This window comes from Oncorhynchus gorbuscha, linkage group LG12 (assembly GCF_021184085.1).
Source record: "Oncorhynchus gorbuscha isolate QuinsamMale2020 ecotype Even-year linkage group LG12, OgorEven_v1.0, whole genome shotgun sequence".
Lineage (NCBI taxonomy): Eukaryota > Metazoa > Chordata > Actinopteri > Salmoniformes > Salmonidae > Oncorhynchus > Oncorhynchus gorbuscha.
Genome location: NC_060184.1, coordinates 49,924,807 through 49,941,720, shown reverse-complemented (window position 1 = coordinate 49,941,720; position 16,914 = coordinate 49,924,807). Strand labels below are relative to the sequence as shown.

At 42.0% G+C, this 16,914-nt stretch overlaps 1 protein-coding gene across 1 annotated transcript in view; it reads left to right on the top strand.

Moving 5' to 3' along the window:
• Positions 1-16,914, top strand: part of LOC123991107 (receptor-type tyrosine-protein phosphatase N2-like) — a 267,926-nt gene that overhangs the window by 151,776 nt on the left and 99,236 nt on the right. Inside the window, exon 10 of the mRNA XM_046292318.1 lies at positions 11,149-11,213. Coding sequence (XP_046148274.1) covers positions 11,149-11,213 — 65 coding nt within the window. The remainder of the gene's footprint in view (positions 1-11,148; positions 11,214-16,914) is intronic.

The window sequence follows — 16,914 nt, the reverse complement described above, 5'->3', positions numbered from 1 at the left end:
TCCAGGTGGCCATCTTTAAAAAACTAACTGTCACAGGCTCACATCAGAATTATAGACTTTCATCCATGTTTCTCAAACATCAAACATTATTAAAGTGGCCAGTGAATTCAAGTCTATGCATATAGGACAGCAGCCTCTAAGGTGCTATTGATCGCTATTTAACAGTCTGATTGCCTTGAGATGGAAGCTGTTTTTCAATCTCTCAGTCCCAGCTTTGATGCACCTGTACTGACCTCACCTGTTGGATGATAGCGGGGTGAACAGGCAGTGGCTCGGGTGGTTATTGCCCTTGATGATCTTTCTGGACTTCCTGTGACATTGGGTGTTGTAGGTGTCCTGGAGAGCAGCTAGTTTGCCCCCGGTGATGGGTTGGACAGACCGCACCACGCTTGGGAGAGCCCTGCGGTTGTGGGCTGTGCAGTTGCGTACCTAGCGGTGATACACCCCCACAGGTTGCTCTCAATTGTGCATCTGTAAAAGTTTGTGAAGGTTTCAGGAGTCAAGCCAAATTTCTTCAGCCTCCTGAGGTTGAAGATGCGCTGTTGAGCCATCTTCTTTTCACTGTCTGTGTGTGTGGACAATTTCAGTTTGTCAGTGATGTGTAGGCCAAGGAACTTGACGCTTTCTACCTTCTCCACTGCGGTCCCATCGATCAGATCCTTTGTTTGGTTGACGTTTAGTGAGAGGTTGTTTTCCTGGAACCACACTCCCAGGGCCCTCACCTCCTCCCTGTAGGCTATCTCGTCATTGTTGGTAATCAGGTCTACTACTGTTGTGTCATCTGCAAACTTGATGATTGAGTTGGAGGCATGCGTGACCACTCAGTTATGCAGGGAGTACAGGAGGGGGCTGAGCACGCACCCTTGTGGGGCCCCTGTGTTGAGGATCAGCAAAATGGAGGTGTTGTTTCCTACCTTCAGCACCTGGGGGTGGCCCGTCAGGAAGTCCAGGACCCAGGTGCATAGGGTGGGGTTCAAACCCAGGGGCCCAAGCTTAATGATGAGCTTGGAGGGTACTATGGTGTTGAATGCTGAGCTATAGTCAATGAACAGAAATCTTACATACAGTTGAAGTTTACATACACTTAGGTTGGAGTCATTAAGAAAACTCGTTTTTCAACCACTCCACAAATTTCTTGTTAATGGCAAGTCGGTTAGGACATCTACTTTGTGGATGACACAAGCAATTTTTCCAACAACTGTTTACAGACAGATTATTTCACTTATAATTCACTGTATCACAATATCCAGTGTGTCAGAAGGTTACATACACTAAGTTGACTATGCCTTTAAGCAGCTTGGAAAATTTCAGAAAACCATGACATGGCTTCAGAAGCTTCTGATAGGCTAATTGTCATCATTTGAGTCAATTGCAGGTGGATTACCTGTGGATGTATTTTACCTTCACACTCAGTGCTTCTTTGCTTATCATCATGGGAATATCAAAATAAATCAGCCAAGACCTCAGAAAAACAATTATAGACCTCCACAAGTCTGGTTCGTCCTTGAGAGCAATTTCCAAACGTCTGCAGGTACCACATTCATCTGTACAAACAATAGTTCGCAAGTATAAACACCATGGAACCACATAGCCGTCATACTGCTCAAGAAGGAGACTCGCTCTGTCTCCTAGAGATGAACGTACTTTGGCGCAAAAAGTGCAAATCAATCCCAAAACAACAGCAAATGACCTTGTGAAGATGCTGGAGGAAACAGGTACAAAAGTATCTATATCTACAGTAAAATGAGTCGTATATCGACATAACCTGAAAGGCAACTCAGCAAGGAAGAAGCTACTGCTCCAAAACTGCCATAAAAATGCCAGACTACGGTTTGCAACTGCACATGGGGACAAAAATCATACTTTTTGGAGAAATGTCCTCTGGTCGGATGAAACAAAAGAAACAAAACAAAGAAACAAAGAACTGTTTGGCCATATTGACCATTGTTATATTTGGAGGAAAAGGGGGAGGCTTGCAAGCCGAAGAACACCATCCCATTCACGGGGATGGCAGCATCATGTCGTGTGGGTGCTTTGCTGTAGGAGGGACTGGTGCACTTCACAAAATAGATGGCATTATGAAGTAGGGCAATTATGTGGATATATTGAAGCAACATCTCAAGACATCAGTCAGGAAGTTAAAACTTGTTCACAAATGGGTCTTCCAAATGGACAATGAGCCAAAGCATACTTCTATATTTGTGGCAAAATGGCTTAAGGACAACAAAGTCCAGGTATTGGAGTAGCCATCACAAACCCTGACCTCAATCCTATAGCAAATTTGTGGGCAGAACTGAAAAATCATGCGTGAGCAAGGAGGCAGAGAAACCTGAGTCAGTTACACCAGCTCTGTCAGGATGAATGGGCCAAAATTCACCCAACTTATTGTGGGTAGCTTGTGGAAGGCTACCCGAAACGTTTGACCCAAGTTAAACAATTTAAAGACAAGGGTACCAAATACTAATTGAGTGTATGTAAACATATCCCAGTCCGCGTGATTAAAACAATCTTGAAGCGTGGATTCCGATTGACCAGACCAGCGATGAATACTCCTTAGAACGCGTACTTCCTGTTTGAGTTCCTGCCTATAGGAAGGGAGGAGTAGTGATACCTTATACCAGGGGCCATGGCTGGATTTGCAGAGGACATGCAGTGCATGCCAATTGCAGACACCGTTAGTACAAGAATCAGAGATGATGCGAGATGGTGAAGTATCTCTGAAACCCTGTCTGCTTCGCAAATGGCACCCTATTTCCTAGCCGTGTGGGTCCTGGTCAAAAGTAGTGCACTACATAGGGAATATGGTACCATTTGAGTCACAATCCCTGTCTCGTGGTCTGTTATACCACAGCTTTAGGGATTTCATCTTTTCACACTGTGTACATTGTGTAAACAGAAAACACACACCTTTGAAACCCATTTTGACATTATGAAGAAGTCATGTTCATTATGGCACACTATCAAATTGCAACAAAACGTTCTGCAATGGAAAATGAAAACAAACATTTCTTATTGGATGAATTCAGGCGGTTCTTCCCTGTTTCAGTCCATTTTCTTCTGTTTCACGCCTAATGAATGCAACCCAGGTATTTGAGCACTATGGAGTATTGGTTCAGACTGAGCAGTAGTAGTTGGTTGCCAGGCAGTAGTGCCTCTCCTCATACTCCATAGGCAGGTATTGATCAGGGTAAATAAACAGAAGCTCAATCAGCTCCGCTCCCTGCTACTAACAGCACGACTACCATGTGACGGACACAGACAGTATGCTTGGTGTTTATCTTTCTGCATTAGCTTCTAATGATGTCATACACATGGAGACAGCGAACGCATTACTTTCACAATTTGATCGGAGCAGGAAGAAAGTATTTTGTTTTTCCGCGACACTCTCCTCCTCTATTTTCCCTCTCCTTATTTCCTCCCCCTCCTCTTCCTCTTTCCTCGTCCCCTTTTTATTTGTAGGTTTATTCAGAGGTATAAGGTCTTTGATTTGGTGTCTAGATTTATCAAAGCGGAGGGAAACAATAAACCAGTGATATTCATGAGGACAAAAGACAAGGGAGAGGAGTGTTCCTTGATTTTCCTGGGGATAGATGGCTTCCTGTGTGTGTGTGTGTGTGTGTGTGTGACCGTGGTTACAGCTTTGAATATGGGTACACTAAAGTATTTGTCTTGTTACTCAACATTGTAATATATGCCATTTAGCAGACGCTTTTATCCAAAGCGACTTACAGTCATGTGTGCAAACATTCTACATATGGGTGGTCCCGGGGATCGAACCCACTACCCTGGCGTTACAAGTGCCATGCTCTACCAACTGAGCTACCATTGAGACATGGCAGGATACAAATAATATGTGATGCATATTTTTTCCTCCACCCCATCTGAACAAAATACCCCATAATGGCAAGGTGAAAACATGTTTTTAGAATTTGTAGCAAATTTATTGAAACTGAAATACAGATATCTAATTTACATAAGTATTCACAACCCTGAGTCAATACATGTTAGCATCACCTTAGGCAGCGATTACAGCTGTGAGTTTCTAGTACAATACTTGCACATTTATTATTTAAAAAATGATTCAACCTCTGTCAAGTTGGTTAGTGATCATTGCTACACAAGCCCAGCCATTTTCAAGTCTGCCATAGAAGTCAAAACTATAACTAAAGCCACTGTGGAACATCCAATGTCATATTGGTAAACAACTGCAGTGTAAGGTATATTTGCCTGGTGTTTTAGGTTATTGTCCTGCTGAAAGCTGAATTTGTCTCCCCGTGTCTGTTGAAAAGCAGTGTCTGTTGGTTTTCCTCTAGGATTTTGACTGTTCATTTTCATCCTAAAAAAAACCTCCCCAGTAATTGCCAATGACAAGCATACCCATAACATGATATAGCCACCACCATGCTTGAAAATATGTAGAGTGGTACTCTGATGTATTCTGTTGGATTGGACACATTTTAGTATTTTTTGATGTATTAAGTTAATTTCTTTGCCACAATTTTTGCAGTTTTAAATCAGTGCCTTATGTATGTTTTGGAAGATTTTTATTCTGTACAGGCTTTCTTATTTTCACTCTGTCATTTAGGTTAGTATTGTGGAGTAACTTCAATGCTGTTGATCCATCCTCAGCTTTCTGCCATCACAGCCATTCAACTCTGTATCTGCTTTAAAGTCACATTGTCCTCGTGGTGAAATCCCTAATCGGTTTCCTTCATTCTCCAGCAACTGAGTTAGGAAGGACCCCTGTATCTTTCTAGTGACTGGATGTATTGATATACCATCCAAATTGTAATTAATAATTTCACCATGCTCAAAGGGATATTCAATGTATGCTTATTAATTTTTTACCCATATACCTATAGGTGCCCTTTTTTGCGAGACATTGAAAAACCTCCCTGGTATTTGTGGTGGAATCTGTATTTGAAATTCACTACCTGACTGAAGGACCTTACAGATAATTGTATGTGTGCGGTACAGAGACGAGGGAGTCATTCATAATTCCTGTTAAATGCAACTTATTATGTGACTTGTTAAGCTCATTTTTACTACTGGACTTATTTAGGGTTGCCATAACAAAGGAGTTAAATACTTATTGACTCAAGACATTTCAACTTTTCATTTTTTATGAATTTGTTAAAAAATAATAATAATAATAATAATTGTAACAACTCCACTTTGACATTATGGTGTATGTACAGTACTGTACCTCCAAGAGTTTTTATCCACTTTTACTATTTTCTACATTGTAGAATAATTGTGAAGACGTCAAACTATGAAATAATGGATATGGAATCATGTAGTAACCAAAGAAGTGTTAAACAAATCGCAATATATGTTATATTTGATGCCAAGAGTGTGCAAAGCTGTCATCAAGGCAAAGGGTGGCTACTTTGAAGAATCTTAAATATAAAATATATAGAGAGATTATTTTAATACTTTTTTGGGATTCCATATTGTGTCATTTCATAGTTTGATGTCTTTACTACTATTAAAATAAAGAAAAAAAAAACCTTGTATGAGTTCAAACTTTTGACTGGCACTGTATGTGTAGGCCAGTGACACAAAATCTCAATTTAATCCATTTTAAATTCAGGGTGCAACACAATGAAATTTGAAAAGTGTTAGTGCTGTATGTACAATGTACAATTTCAGAGATGTTTATTTGTCTGTGCTACAAAGGCAGATCATGGGATCTTTTTTTTTCATTTCATCCCCCTGATTTTGACTGAAAAATAAATAGTGGGAGATGCATCTTATCTGTCTCGAGGATCGGATGCATCCATCCCTTCCTCTAGATCCTCATCTCCCCACCCTCTCTCACTCTCCTTCTCTTTCTCTTTCGGAGATAGCTATGTACAGACAGTATGTGCAGCAGGGGAAAGTGGCAGCTTTAATATTGGAGTGATAGCCGCTGATAAGGGTAACGGCTGTGGAGAGGCGTTAGTGTCATCCCTCCCTCCTCCGCAATAAACACTTTCATTTTGTTTTTCCCGGAGAGATGGCTGTAAAGATAGATGTGTTGAATAGATGACCTGAGGAGCAGTAGAGGGAAGGAAGGAAAGACGGATGGAGAAGGAAAATGGGAGGGGTGGGTATGCATATTCAGTATGAAAAGATCAATCAGAGGGTCGTGAAATATGCATTTTGTCATCTACCCTTCCTGTTTCATCGGCGCACCAACAACGCTGGCCACTCTGCCGAATCAAAATGCAAACCGAACTAACTATGATCTATATAGCATCCAAATCATATACAATTATTAGTAATATGTGTGGAACAGTAGAATTTCAACATAGTCATTGTGTCAGAATCAGTGATGAGCAATGCCTGAATATTGTCCTGAAAAAATCATTAGATCTGTACTGAGGTGTAGGGTACAGTGTACACTCTTAGAAAAAAGGGTTCCACTGTCCACATAGAATAACCCTTTTTGGTTCCAAGTAGAACCATTTTGAATACCATGTAGAACCCTCTGTGGAAAGGATTCTATATGGAACCCAAAAGGGTTCTTTAAAGGTGTCTCCTATGTGAACAGCCGAATAACCCTTTTGGCCAAGGACATTGAGGCCTCAGATTACTGATTTAAATGATCTCCTTTCCCAAAACTCAGACATCTTGACTTCTCAGGACAGGGCTGGAGGCTGTGAGGAAAGACCGCTTCTTATGATGTTATAATATGTGTTGTGTTTCAATTATTCCACTGTCCTCAACTCCAACCCAAGGCCTTCACTCCAACTCAAGTCAGCAGTTCAAATGATGTATTCCTGCACTGACTTTTCTATTGCATATATTTTGTGGTAACATTTTACCTTTTTAGGGTAATCACATTAATAAGGGTACATAGCTTTAGATGCTAAGCTTTAGAGGCTAAAGCTGATAGATTTTTTTGGTGTGTGTGTTTGTGTTTAATTTGTCTCAGGGCAATTAGACTGCGTGACCAAAACGATTATGTGAACAGCTGGGTAGCTGAAATCTGCATATCAGAAATAAAATCAGGGAGACACAGACGATTGCTCATTAAAATCACTGGGAAAACAACTTGAAAATGAGACTTGACATCAGTTTTCAAAGTCTGTCAAATATTTGTGGATGTTAAAATGAATAATAAGGTTGCAGTATAAGATCATAAGAGGAATACTCTTAATCTGGGTATGTGTTTATTCTGTAAATGACTCTAGCTATAGGAACAGAGAATTTGAAACATCTCAGAAAGCCCAGGCCAAGCATGCATCCCTGTAGACATTTACTATTGCCAAATAATGCACATTATGAACTCTCATGTAAACTCAGCAAAAAAAGAAACGTCCCTTTTTCAAGACCCTGTCTTTCAAAGATAATTCGTAAAAATCCAAATAGCCTCACAGATCTTCATTGTAAAGGATTTAAACACTGTTTCCCATGCTTGTTCAATAAACAATTAATGAACATGCACCTGTGGAACGGTCGTTAAGACACTAACAACTTACAGACGGTAGGCAATTAAGGTCACAGTTATGAAAACTTAGGACACTAAAGAGGCCTTTCTACTGACTCTGAAAAACACCAAAAGAAAGATGCCCTGCTCATCTGCGTGAACATGCCTTAGGCATGCTGCAAGGAGGCATGAGGACTGCAGATGTGGCCAGGGACATAAATTGCAATGTCCATACTGTGAGACACATGGGTACATGCTGGGTACATGAGTTCGATGAGTTGAAAGTTCAACTAGAGATAGATGGTGACCTTCAGGCTTCTTTGGTTTTAGCATACACTGTGTCCTTTTAGCTTGTCAGGCAAACTGCCAGCAGATAGAAGTTACATTTACATACATTTAAGTCATTTAGCAGACGCTCTTATCCAGAGCGACTTACAAATTGTCTCAGTTGTTGAATCTTGTTATGTTCATACAAATATTTACACATGTTAAGTTTGCTGAAAATAAACGCAGTTGACAGTGAGAGGACGTTTCTTTTTATGATGAGTTTATTTACCCAGCTAGCGCATAACATTCTGATAACCATATGATTCTTAAAGCTTGTTCCCGATTTACAATTCTGTGTTTTGATGTCAGGCTCAACTCAATGTTTTGACTGGCTCTCTACTCAGCCACAGCTCCAAGGGGCCAGGGTTCTGGTCTAGAAGCACCAGAACCCTGGCCCTACAGTTTTTACTACAGTTTTTCTTGGTTACTGCAGTTTAATAGATGCCAGGCCCACATAAATGTCCTTAGATAGCCACATAGAGAAGTTTGATTTGAAAATTCCTAATAAGACACTTTAGTCATCACCTTTTTGCACAAAATATCTATTGAATTATTCAAATAATTATTGCTGAAGCTGCTTCGTCTTTTTCATCACACAGGCGAATTGTATATTAATCTAATGTCTGCCATGTTTTTGGATGATGTGATGAAGTCGTCGCTGCTCTCGGTAATCCCTGTGTGCACTGAGTGCTAGTGTGCATGTGATGTTGATCCGTTTAAACCGGATACAAACTGGATATAGACGGTCCATGAATCGGAGTATGTGAACGTGAGTAGATGACCTATAAAACAACGGTTAGACTTATTGGACGCAGTCTCCACTTCTTATTATACCTGAGTGATCAGCTCCCTGAGAGGTCCTCCTCAAGACTAAATGCTGAGTGTGACCTTTCTGTTGCGCCACTCCTCCCACCCAGCTGGCCCTAATTACCTACCTTACCCCCCCCCCCCCCCCCCGAAATAACACACTGATCCAAGATGGCTGCCTTATTACCCACTCCTAAATAACACCAGCATCACCAGGTTGAATAATAATAATTTGTGGGGTGTTTATATTTGACCTGTTACACACTTGTACAAGTGTTCATTGTTCCAAGAGTGTAATGGAAATGTATTTCTTGCACATCCCAACTCCCCCTAAGACACCCGCAGGGAGACGGGTCATGGATAGGGTCACCATTGTCCAACACGCCTGGAGCAATTGGGATTAAGTTCCTTGCTCAAGGACAGATCGACAGATGTTTCACCTTGTCGGCTCCAGGATTAAAACCAGTGACATTTCAGTTACTGGCCCAACCATAGAGAATGATAGAGGCCTCTTGTAGACAAAAGGCTGTTTTAGCATATGCAGCTCCATTGAGGGCTTCCACCCTTCTTCCACCATTTTAAAGTAGTCAAAGTAGTCAACTGGGTGGGGATTCCTATGGGTTGTAGCCTCAATGGCGCTGGCCATGCTATCACAGACGCTATAATGGCACAGCTATAAAGATGAGTCCTCTATCTATCTCTATGGGCCCAGTGCTCTGACCTCAAGGCTACCTGCCACCCGAACCAAGATAGCTTCCTCATTTGACCCTCCTAAATCACAACAGGTAGATACACAGATCCAAGATGGCTGCTACTCCCCACAACTGATTTTCTATACTCTCTGCAATCTTTGTGTTGACATTTTAATGAACTGTACAGTAGCTTGCTTGATGCCTGCTGGCCTAATGGATATCTGTGCTCTGAATGGATCCCCCCTATTATTTCTCCCCCCTTCCTCCCGCCAGACTTCACTCCATAAGTCCTGACTATATATTCAAGACGTCGCCATCACTATGGTGATCGCTGATGAGACGATAGGGTGATCAGCGCTTGCAGGATGTCGGACAATAAACTGAGAGGGAGATGGAGAGAGAGAGGGCTGTAATTAGCCTTCCTAATGATGGCACTAAAGTAACGTGCTTAATTATATGGAATGCTGCATAAATTGCCAAGTGTGTGGAATCATTGGAATTGATTAAAATACTAATTAAACAGGCCCTTGCAGAATTTGGAGAGTGAGGTAAGGTTCAGCTCTTCAGGGTCATTTGCATACCCTTAATCTGGGGGAATGGGATTTAAAGGACCCTCTCTCTCTCTCTGGCTTTCCCTATTTCTCTTTTCTCCCTATTTCCCGGTTCACATGCTAACAAACTCAATTAAAATTATACTCTGTTTTCTCTTTTCACCATATAATTTGGCATAAGACCCCTTTGATTTTGTTTTTCAATATAAATGTATCCATCAAAGTGAGTGTTTCAAAGGCTAAACATGCACAGAAAAAAAAACAAGTCTGCCGAGTGTATGATCTTAAATGTTGCATGCCACTTGCTTTGATTTGTGTGAGAATATCTTTGTTAAATATTGCATTTAGAACTAGCGGGGGCATCCTTTAATAGATTTATGGATCAAACTCATTTGCAATCCTATTAACTACTGCAAGAACCAAGAGAAATTCATTACGCAGTACATCGACTAGCCCTTTTACATTCAAATAAATATTAAACATTCATTGGTACAGATATACAATCTTAATTTGACCAGTTTCTCACAGCAGACAAAATTGTCCTGCAGCAACAGGAAATGTGAATTATTGTGTGAATTATGAATGGACATTTTGGAGGAGTAGATAAAAAGAAAATTGTTAGGGCAAATCAAGTAGGACATTTTAAAGTAACAACTACAAACTTTAGAAGCCTTTTTATACCTTGAATATACTTCCTGCAACAACAGGGTGATCAAATTAAGATCTTACATATGTACCTCGGCAGCTGACAGTGTGCAAAGGTCTTGCTCATAAACCACTTTACAACCATTTTAAAAAATCGTCAGAGCAAAGTAACAAGAACATTCCCGTTGTGCGATGTCTATGTGCTTGATTCTAGACACTGTACTGTAGGGTATTCTGTGGTCGTGTACAGGTGTAGGATCTTAACTTGATCACCCTGTTGCAGAACATTTTTAAATCTGTAGGGTAGTTGGGCTAACTCTTGCATGTGTACCGTAGCCAACAGTATGTGAAACTTTGACTGGTCACTGATGAGTCTGGAGTTTGAGTTGAAGTCACATGTTGACAAAGACCTTTGGGTGAAAACGTTGCAATAAACTGTGAGAGAATCACTGTGTGGTTATCTATCTTTAATTTTCACTCACACTATGTCACACACTCTTTCGGTCACGCTCTCCTGTTTCCCTTCAAGAATTAGACGGTCAAACATGTTCTTCTGCGTCATTCATTCTCTTCACTTAATACTCCTCACACACAACTCATTCCTCTCACTCATTTAACTTTCCACTTACTCATTACATTATGTTTCTTTTTCTTTTTTTACTAATTCCACTCACACACAACTCTGGTCTTGTGCTGGTGTCTTCCCAAGCAGTTCAGCAAAAGAAGCAGCTGGAGAAGGAAACTGGTGTGAAGATCCTGGAGGCTGGTGTCAGTGATGTAAGTCCTGTTTCATTGTCTGCTTCAAGCTGGGAACCATAGAATGATTGACTTGAATGGGGTAGCCATTTCTAGTTGCTCTATTTCTGCGCTTTGAACATCCAACACTGACTATATCGGTGTCGAACGAAGTATAAAACTGACCCCCCCAAAATTATTTTTATCCGGAAGTCATCCGGATGCTGGATTGCTTCAATTTGATGTTATGTGACATTACAATGGTATTCAACTGAGGCTGTATATTGAATAGCATTTGTGTGATATTGTATAGTTATATCTTACCCCATAAAGTCCCTAAAGAGAATACTGAGCTCATCATCCAACACCCAACATGCATCATGTTTCATTGTTTCAAGGAATTGAACCGAACCTGAAAGCTCCCGGATCTTATAGAAGCCATAGTGTCTCTGGTACACTGGGCTCTCTCCGGTGATATGGCTCCAGATATGGCAGCTTGGCCATCTATACCGCCTGCATCCTTTACGAGGCCCCCATTATGCGACCAGACATTGATCGTGAGCTGAAATTAATGCAAAATGTATTTCCTGTGTCGCTTTGATACACATCCTCTGTATTCATTTCCTGTCCTCCTTAGGGTTGTTGGTTCCCATGGAGAATAAAGAACAACGAGACAAATTGCAGTGTGTTTTGACACTTTCAATAGCAGACAAGAAACAATGAGCAGATTATCTGGAGAGCTGTCATTTTATGGCTAGACATTAATGGCGGGCGGTGACATATTCATAAGAAATATTAAGAGTCCAAAAAAGATACTGAAGATGAGTGCCGGGATGAGAGCAGGGGAGATGTGCGTTCATTCGATGGCGACGCTGCTAATAAATATTCATAAGTAGTGTGGGGTAGGTGAGGATCTAATCAAACAGCCATTGATGGGCTGTAGCCCTCCTAGAATTATTTTCTACGGAAATGAGACAGACAGCGGTGGCACTGTGAGCCATGAAGATCATCGCGAGGCATGCTGGGAACTAAATGGACGTGGCCTGTGTGTGGGCTGCTGCCGTTGTCAATAGCAACAGGGTAACATAGTCGGGACCGTTTTCCTGGCTCAATCCCTCCTATGGACTTTGTCACACTCTTTTCGATTGATTTAATCCTACTGTGAATCGCTTGCTTATGCCTACGCATTTACCTCCCTCTTTTTTAAGTCCTCTTTTCCTTCGCCTCATCTACCCTTTCTCCCTTTCTCTTGCCCTCTGTCTTTCTGACTATCTTTTACTCCTCTTACTCCATCTTCACTCTTGTCCAACACCCAGAAAGCACAAGGCAAACAGTGACGGAGGGCTGTGATTTGTCATATTTGTCCTATTTGTTGATAATTAGCTGCAATTATAGGGAACCGGAGTGAGAGAGAGATCCTTTACCTCAGGAGTGGGAAATCAGAGACAGATGCTGTGTGTGTGTGTGTGTGTGTGTGTGTGTGTGTGTGTGTGTGTGTGTGTGTGTGTGTGTGTGTGTGTGTGTGTGTGTGTGTGTGCGTGCGTGCGTGCGTGCGTGCGTGCGTGCGTGCGTGCGTGCGTGCGTGCGTGCGTGCGTGCGTGCGTGCGTGTTCGTTCGTTCGTGTGTGTGTGTGTGTTCGTTCGTTCGTGTGGTGTGTGTGTGCGTGAGTGTGATTAGAATATGTGTATTTTAGGGAAGTACAGTCAGAGCCAAGCCCTGTAATTATTAATTTTCTGTATTGGCATTGTCATAGTCCAAACCCAAATAAGGCTCAATTCATCCCAGTGGTTTTTACACAGAGGGATAATTTTCTGAAAACGGTGGCAGAACATGCTGCTGAGAGTGCCTGTGGAGAGTGCTCTCAGAATGCATTAGTTTAAATGGAATTGAGCACAACTATTAGCTGGTGAATTTATGGGGTGACCGCTGATATATTGTTATTAGTGAGTACCTCAGCTAGATGCCAAAGCATGGGTCGGTAAACTATGCATTAGCTTGCAAAATGCACGTTTTAAATGGTGCCCTAGTTTTAAGAAGATAACTAAATACATTGGCAAATAAAGTAAATGAAATTAAGTTAATAAAGGCACAACCAGCTAGATGTCATGGGGTTTATATCCTGTCTCAATCAAATTGGAGGATTCCTACACTGTAGCACAGGCTTACAGAGACTGGTTGGAGTGTGCCTGCTCTTGCATGGAACGAACCAACCTGGTATTGTTAAGAGGACCGAGAGTGAAGCTGCAGGGAACGAACCAACCTGGTATTGTTAAGAGGACCGAGAGTGGAGCTGCATGGAATGAACCAACCTGGTATTGTTAAGAGGACCGAGAGTGGAGCTGCATGGAATGAACCAACCTGGTATTGTTAAGAGGACCGAGAGGGAAGCTGCATGGAATGAACCAACCTGGTATTGTTAAGAGGACCGAGAGGGAAACTGCATGGAATGAACCAACCTGGTATTGTTAAGAGGACCGAGAGTGGAGCTGCATGGAATGAACCAACCTGGTATTGTTAAGAGGACCGAGAGGGAAGCTGCATGGAATGAACCAACCTGGTATTGTTAAGAGGACCGAGAGGGAAGCTGCATGGAATGAACCAACCTGGTATTGTTAAGAGGACCGAGAGTGAAGCTGCATGGAATGAACCAACCTGGTATTGTTAAGAGGACCGAGAGGGAAGCTGCATGGAATGAACCAACCTGGTATTGTTAAGAGGACCGAGAGTGAAGCTGCATGGAATGAACCAACCTGGTATTGTTAAGAGGACCGAGAGTGAAGCTGCATGAAATGAACCAACCTGGTATTGTTAAGAGGACCGAGAGTGAAGCTGCATGGAATGAACCAACCTGGTATTGTTAAGAGGACCGAGAGGGAAGCTGCATGGAATGAACCAACCTGGTATTGTTAAGAGGACCGAGAGGGAAGCTGCATGGAATGAACCAACCTGGTATTGTTAAGAGGACCGAGAGTGGAGCTGCATGGAATGAACCAACCTGGTATTGTTAAGAGGACCGAGAGTGGAGCTGCATGGAATGAACCAACCTGGTATTGTTAAGAGGACCGAGAGTGGAGCTGACACAGGTTGTGTCCCAAATGGCAAACTATTTATTTTATGTTACACTAACTTTGACCAGAGCTCTAGGCACCCTATGTCCTTAATAGTTTAACCTAGGGAACACAGTGGAATTTAGGACACAACCAGTGCCTCTCCGTCTTAACCCTGTCTGACTTTGCTAAAAATGGGGCAGATTGACAAAACAGCTTAAGAACCACGGACATCGATTGCTGTTGATGTTGACCAAGATAAGCTCATGTCAAAGTGAGGAGATTGGACCCTAATCGATAGACTTCACAATATCTGGTCCTCCTATAGATTTTCTAGAACCCCGTTTCCTTAAAAATGTCCTTGTTTTGCGACTCATTAGCTACATTTACCACAACAACAGAATTAAAGAGCGACTGAAATCACTGATTCTGCATGTGTTTTTATGGTGCTCATTAAGATTTCAGTCTTGTGAGGTGTGGTTCAATGTGGGTGTGTTATCGTACTCTGGCAGTTACTGTTGTTTGTCCCTGTTGAGACACTGTAGCTGCTGCGGTGTCTCAGGAGAGACCAAAAAAACAGTATCAACAACATAGCCACTAACACTTCCTCGAAATAGTCAGAAATCTTCTGAGATAAATCAAGAAATTAGTCATTATTTGTGCCACGCAATTTTACATCTAGTTAAGGTGTTTAGTGCAGTAATTCTCAAGAAAACAAATGTGCATGAAAACTAGTAGCTATTGCTCTGCAGACAGTATCGAGTTTACTGCTGTGCTGGACTGATTTTTGATCATTCATCAGCAAGCTGTGAAAACTATACATAATAAAGCACAAGATACACACTGTTCATCAGTGCCCAGAATCACTGGCTAATTAAATTCCATCTGTGTTTGTCAATGAAGTTAGCTAGTAGTAGCTAGCAGGCGCATTAAGCAGGCAAGCCATCAAGTCATTGACAAGTGTGACGTGTGTGCTTCGGTGCCATTTTGTTTTACAACTTTCTAACTATCTATAACCAGAGTGTGCATCTGTCTGGCAGCGTTTCAAAGGGAATCATGTTACAAAATTGGTTGCGTTGTGACAAGATGCTTGCGAATGGATTTCGATTTTGAGAAAATGGACAAGTGGCAATTGGGAGACAAGTGCACATCATCTCAATTGTTTTCATTTTGCCCAAAACAGACTCAGTGCTTCACTTGGGCAGGAGGTCATAGGGACTGAGTACCGGCAGGTCACATTTTCTACTGCTTGAGTTCCTGCACCTCTTATAGAATATTAGCTAAAAAAGTATTATAGCGTTCCTGCACCTAAATATAAACAGTACCGGCACCCAAAATGCGTAGGCTACCAAATCAAATCAAATCAAATTGTATTGGTCACATACACATGGTTAGCAGATGTTAATGCGAGCGTAGTGAAATGCTTATGCTTCTAGTTCCGAACATGCAGTAATATCTAACAAGTGATCTAACAATTTCACAACAACTACCTTTTACACACAAGTGTAAAGGAATGAATTAGAATATGTACATATAAATATATGAATGAGTGATGGTCGAACGGCATAGGCAAGATGCAGTAGATGGTATAGAGTGCAGTATATACATATCAGATGAGTAATGTAGGATATGTAAACATTATATAAAGTGGCATTGTTTAAAGTGACCAGTGATACATTTATTACATCCAATTTTTTATTATTAAAGTGGCTAGAGAGTTGAGTCAGTGTGTCAGCAGCAGCCACTCAACTTTAGTGGTGGCTGTTTAACAGTCAGATGGCCTTGAGATAGAAGCTTTTTCAGTCTCTCTGTCCCAGCTTTGATGCACCTGTACTGACCTCGCCTTCTGGATGATAGCGGGGTGAACAGGCAGTGGCTCGGGTGGTTGTTGTCCTTGATGATCTTTTTGGCCTTCCTGTGACATTGGGTGGTGTAGGTGTCCTGGAGGGCAGGTAGTTTTCCCCCTGTGATGCGTTGTGCAGACCTCACTACCCTCTGGAGAGCCTTACAGTTGTGGACGGAGCAGATGCCATACCAGGCAGTGATACAGCCGACAGGATGCTCTCGATTGTGCATTTGTAAAGGTTTGTGAGTCTTTTTGGTGACAGGCCAAATTTATTCAGCCTCCTGAGGTTGAAGAGGCGCTGTTGCGCCTTCTTCACCACGCTGTCTGTGTGGGTCGACCATTTCAGTTTGTCCATGATTTGTACGCCGAGAAACTTAAAACTTTCCACCTTCTCCACTACTGTCCCGTCAATGTGGAAAGGGGGGTGCCCCCTCTGCTGTTTCTTGAAGTCCACGATCATGTCCTTTGTTTTGTGTGAGTTTATTTTCCTGACACCACACTCCGAGGGCCCTCACCTCCTCCCTGTAGGCCGTCTCGTCGTTGTTGGTAATCAAGCCTACCTCTGTACCGGCACCTATTTAAGTCCAAGTCAAGCACCTCACATACTCGAGTTATCACTATTGACCACATCAGCAAGTGGCAACTCCAAAAAGGGCTAGGGGCCAAGTGTTCTTTCAACATAACATTGGCGAAGTGTTGTCTTATGTTAACACGTCCGGGGTGCTGTGTAAGGGGCAGGTCTGTGTCACTGAATGGTTCTGGCTGCTACGTTTTGGATAGAGCTCAATCAGCGTTGCAGATAGAGTGCATTCATTGCAGGTGTTTCTCTGTGCATGACAATTATCCCTAG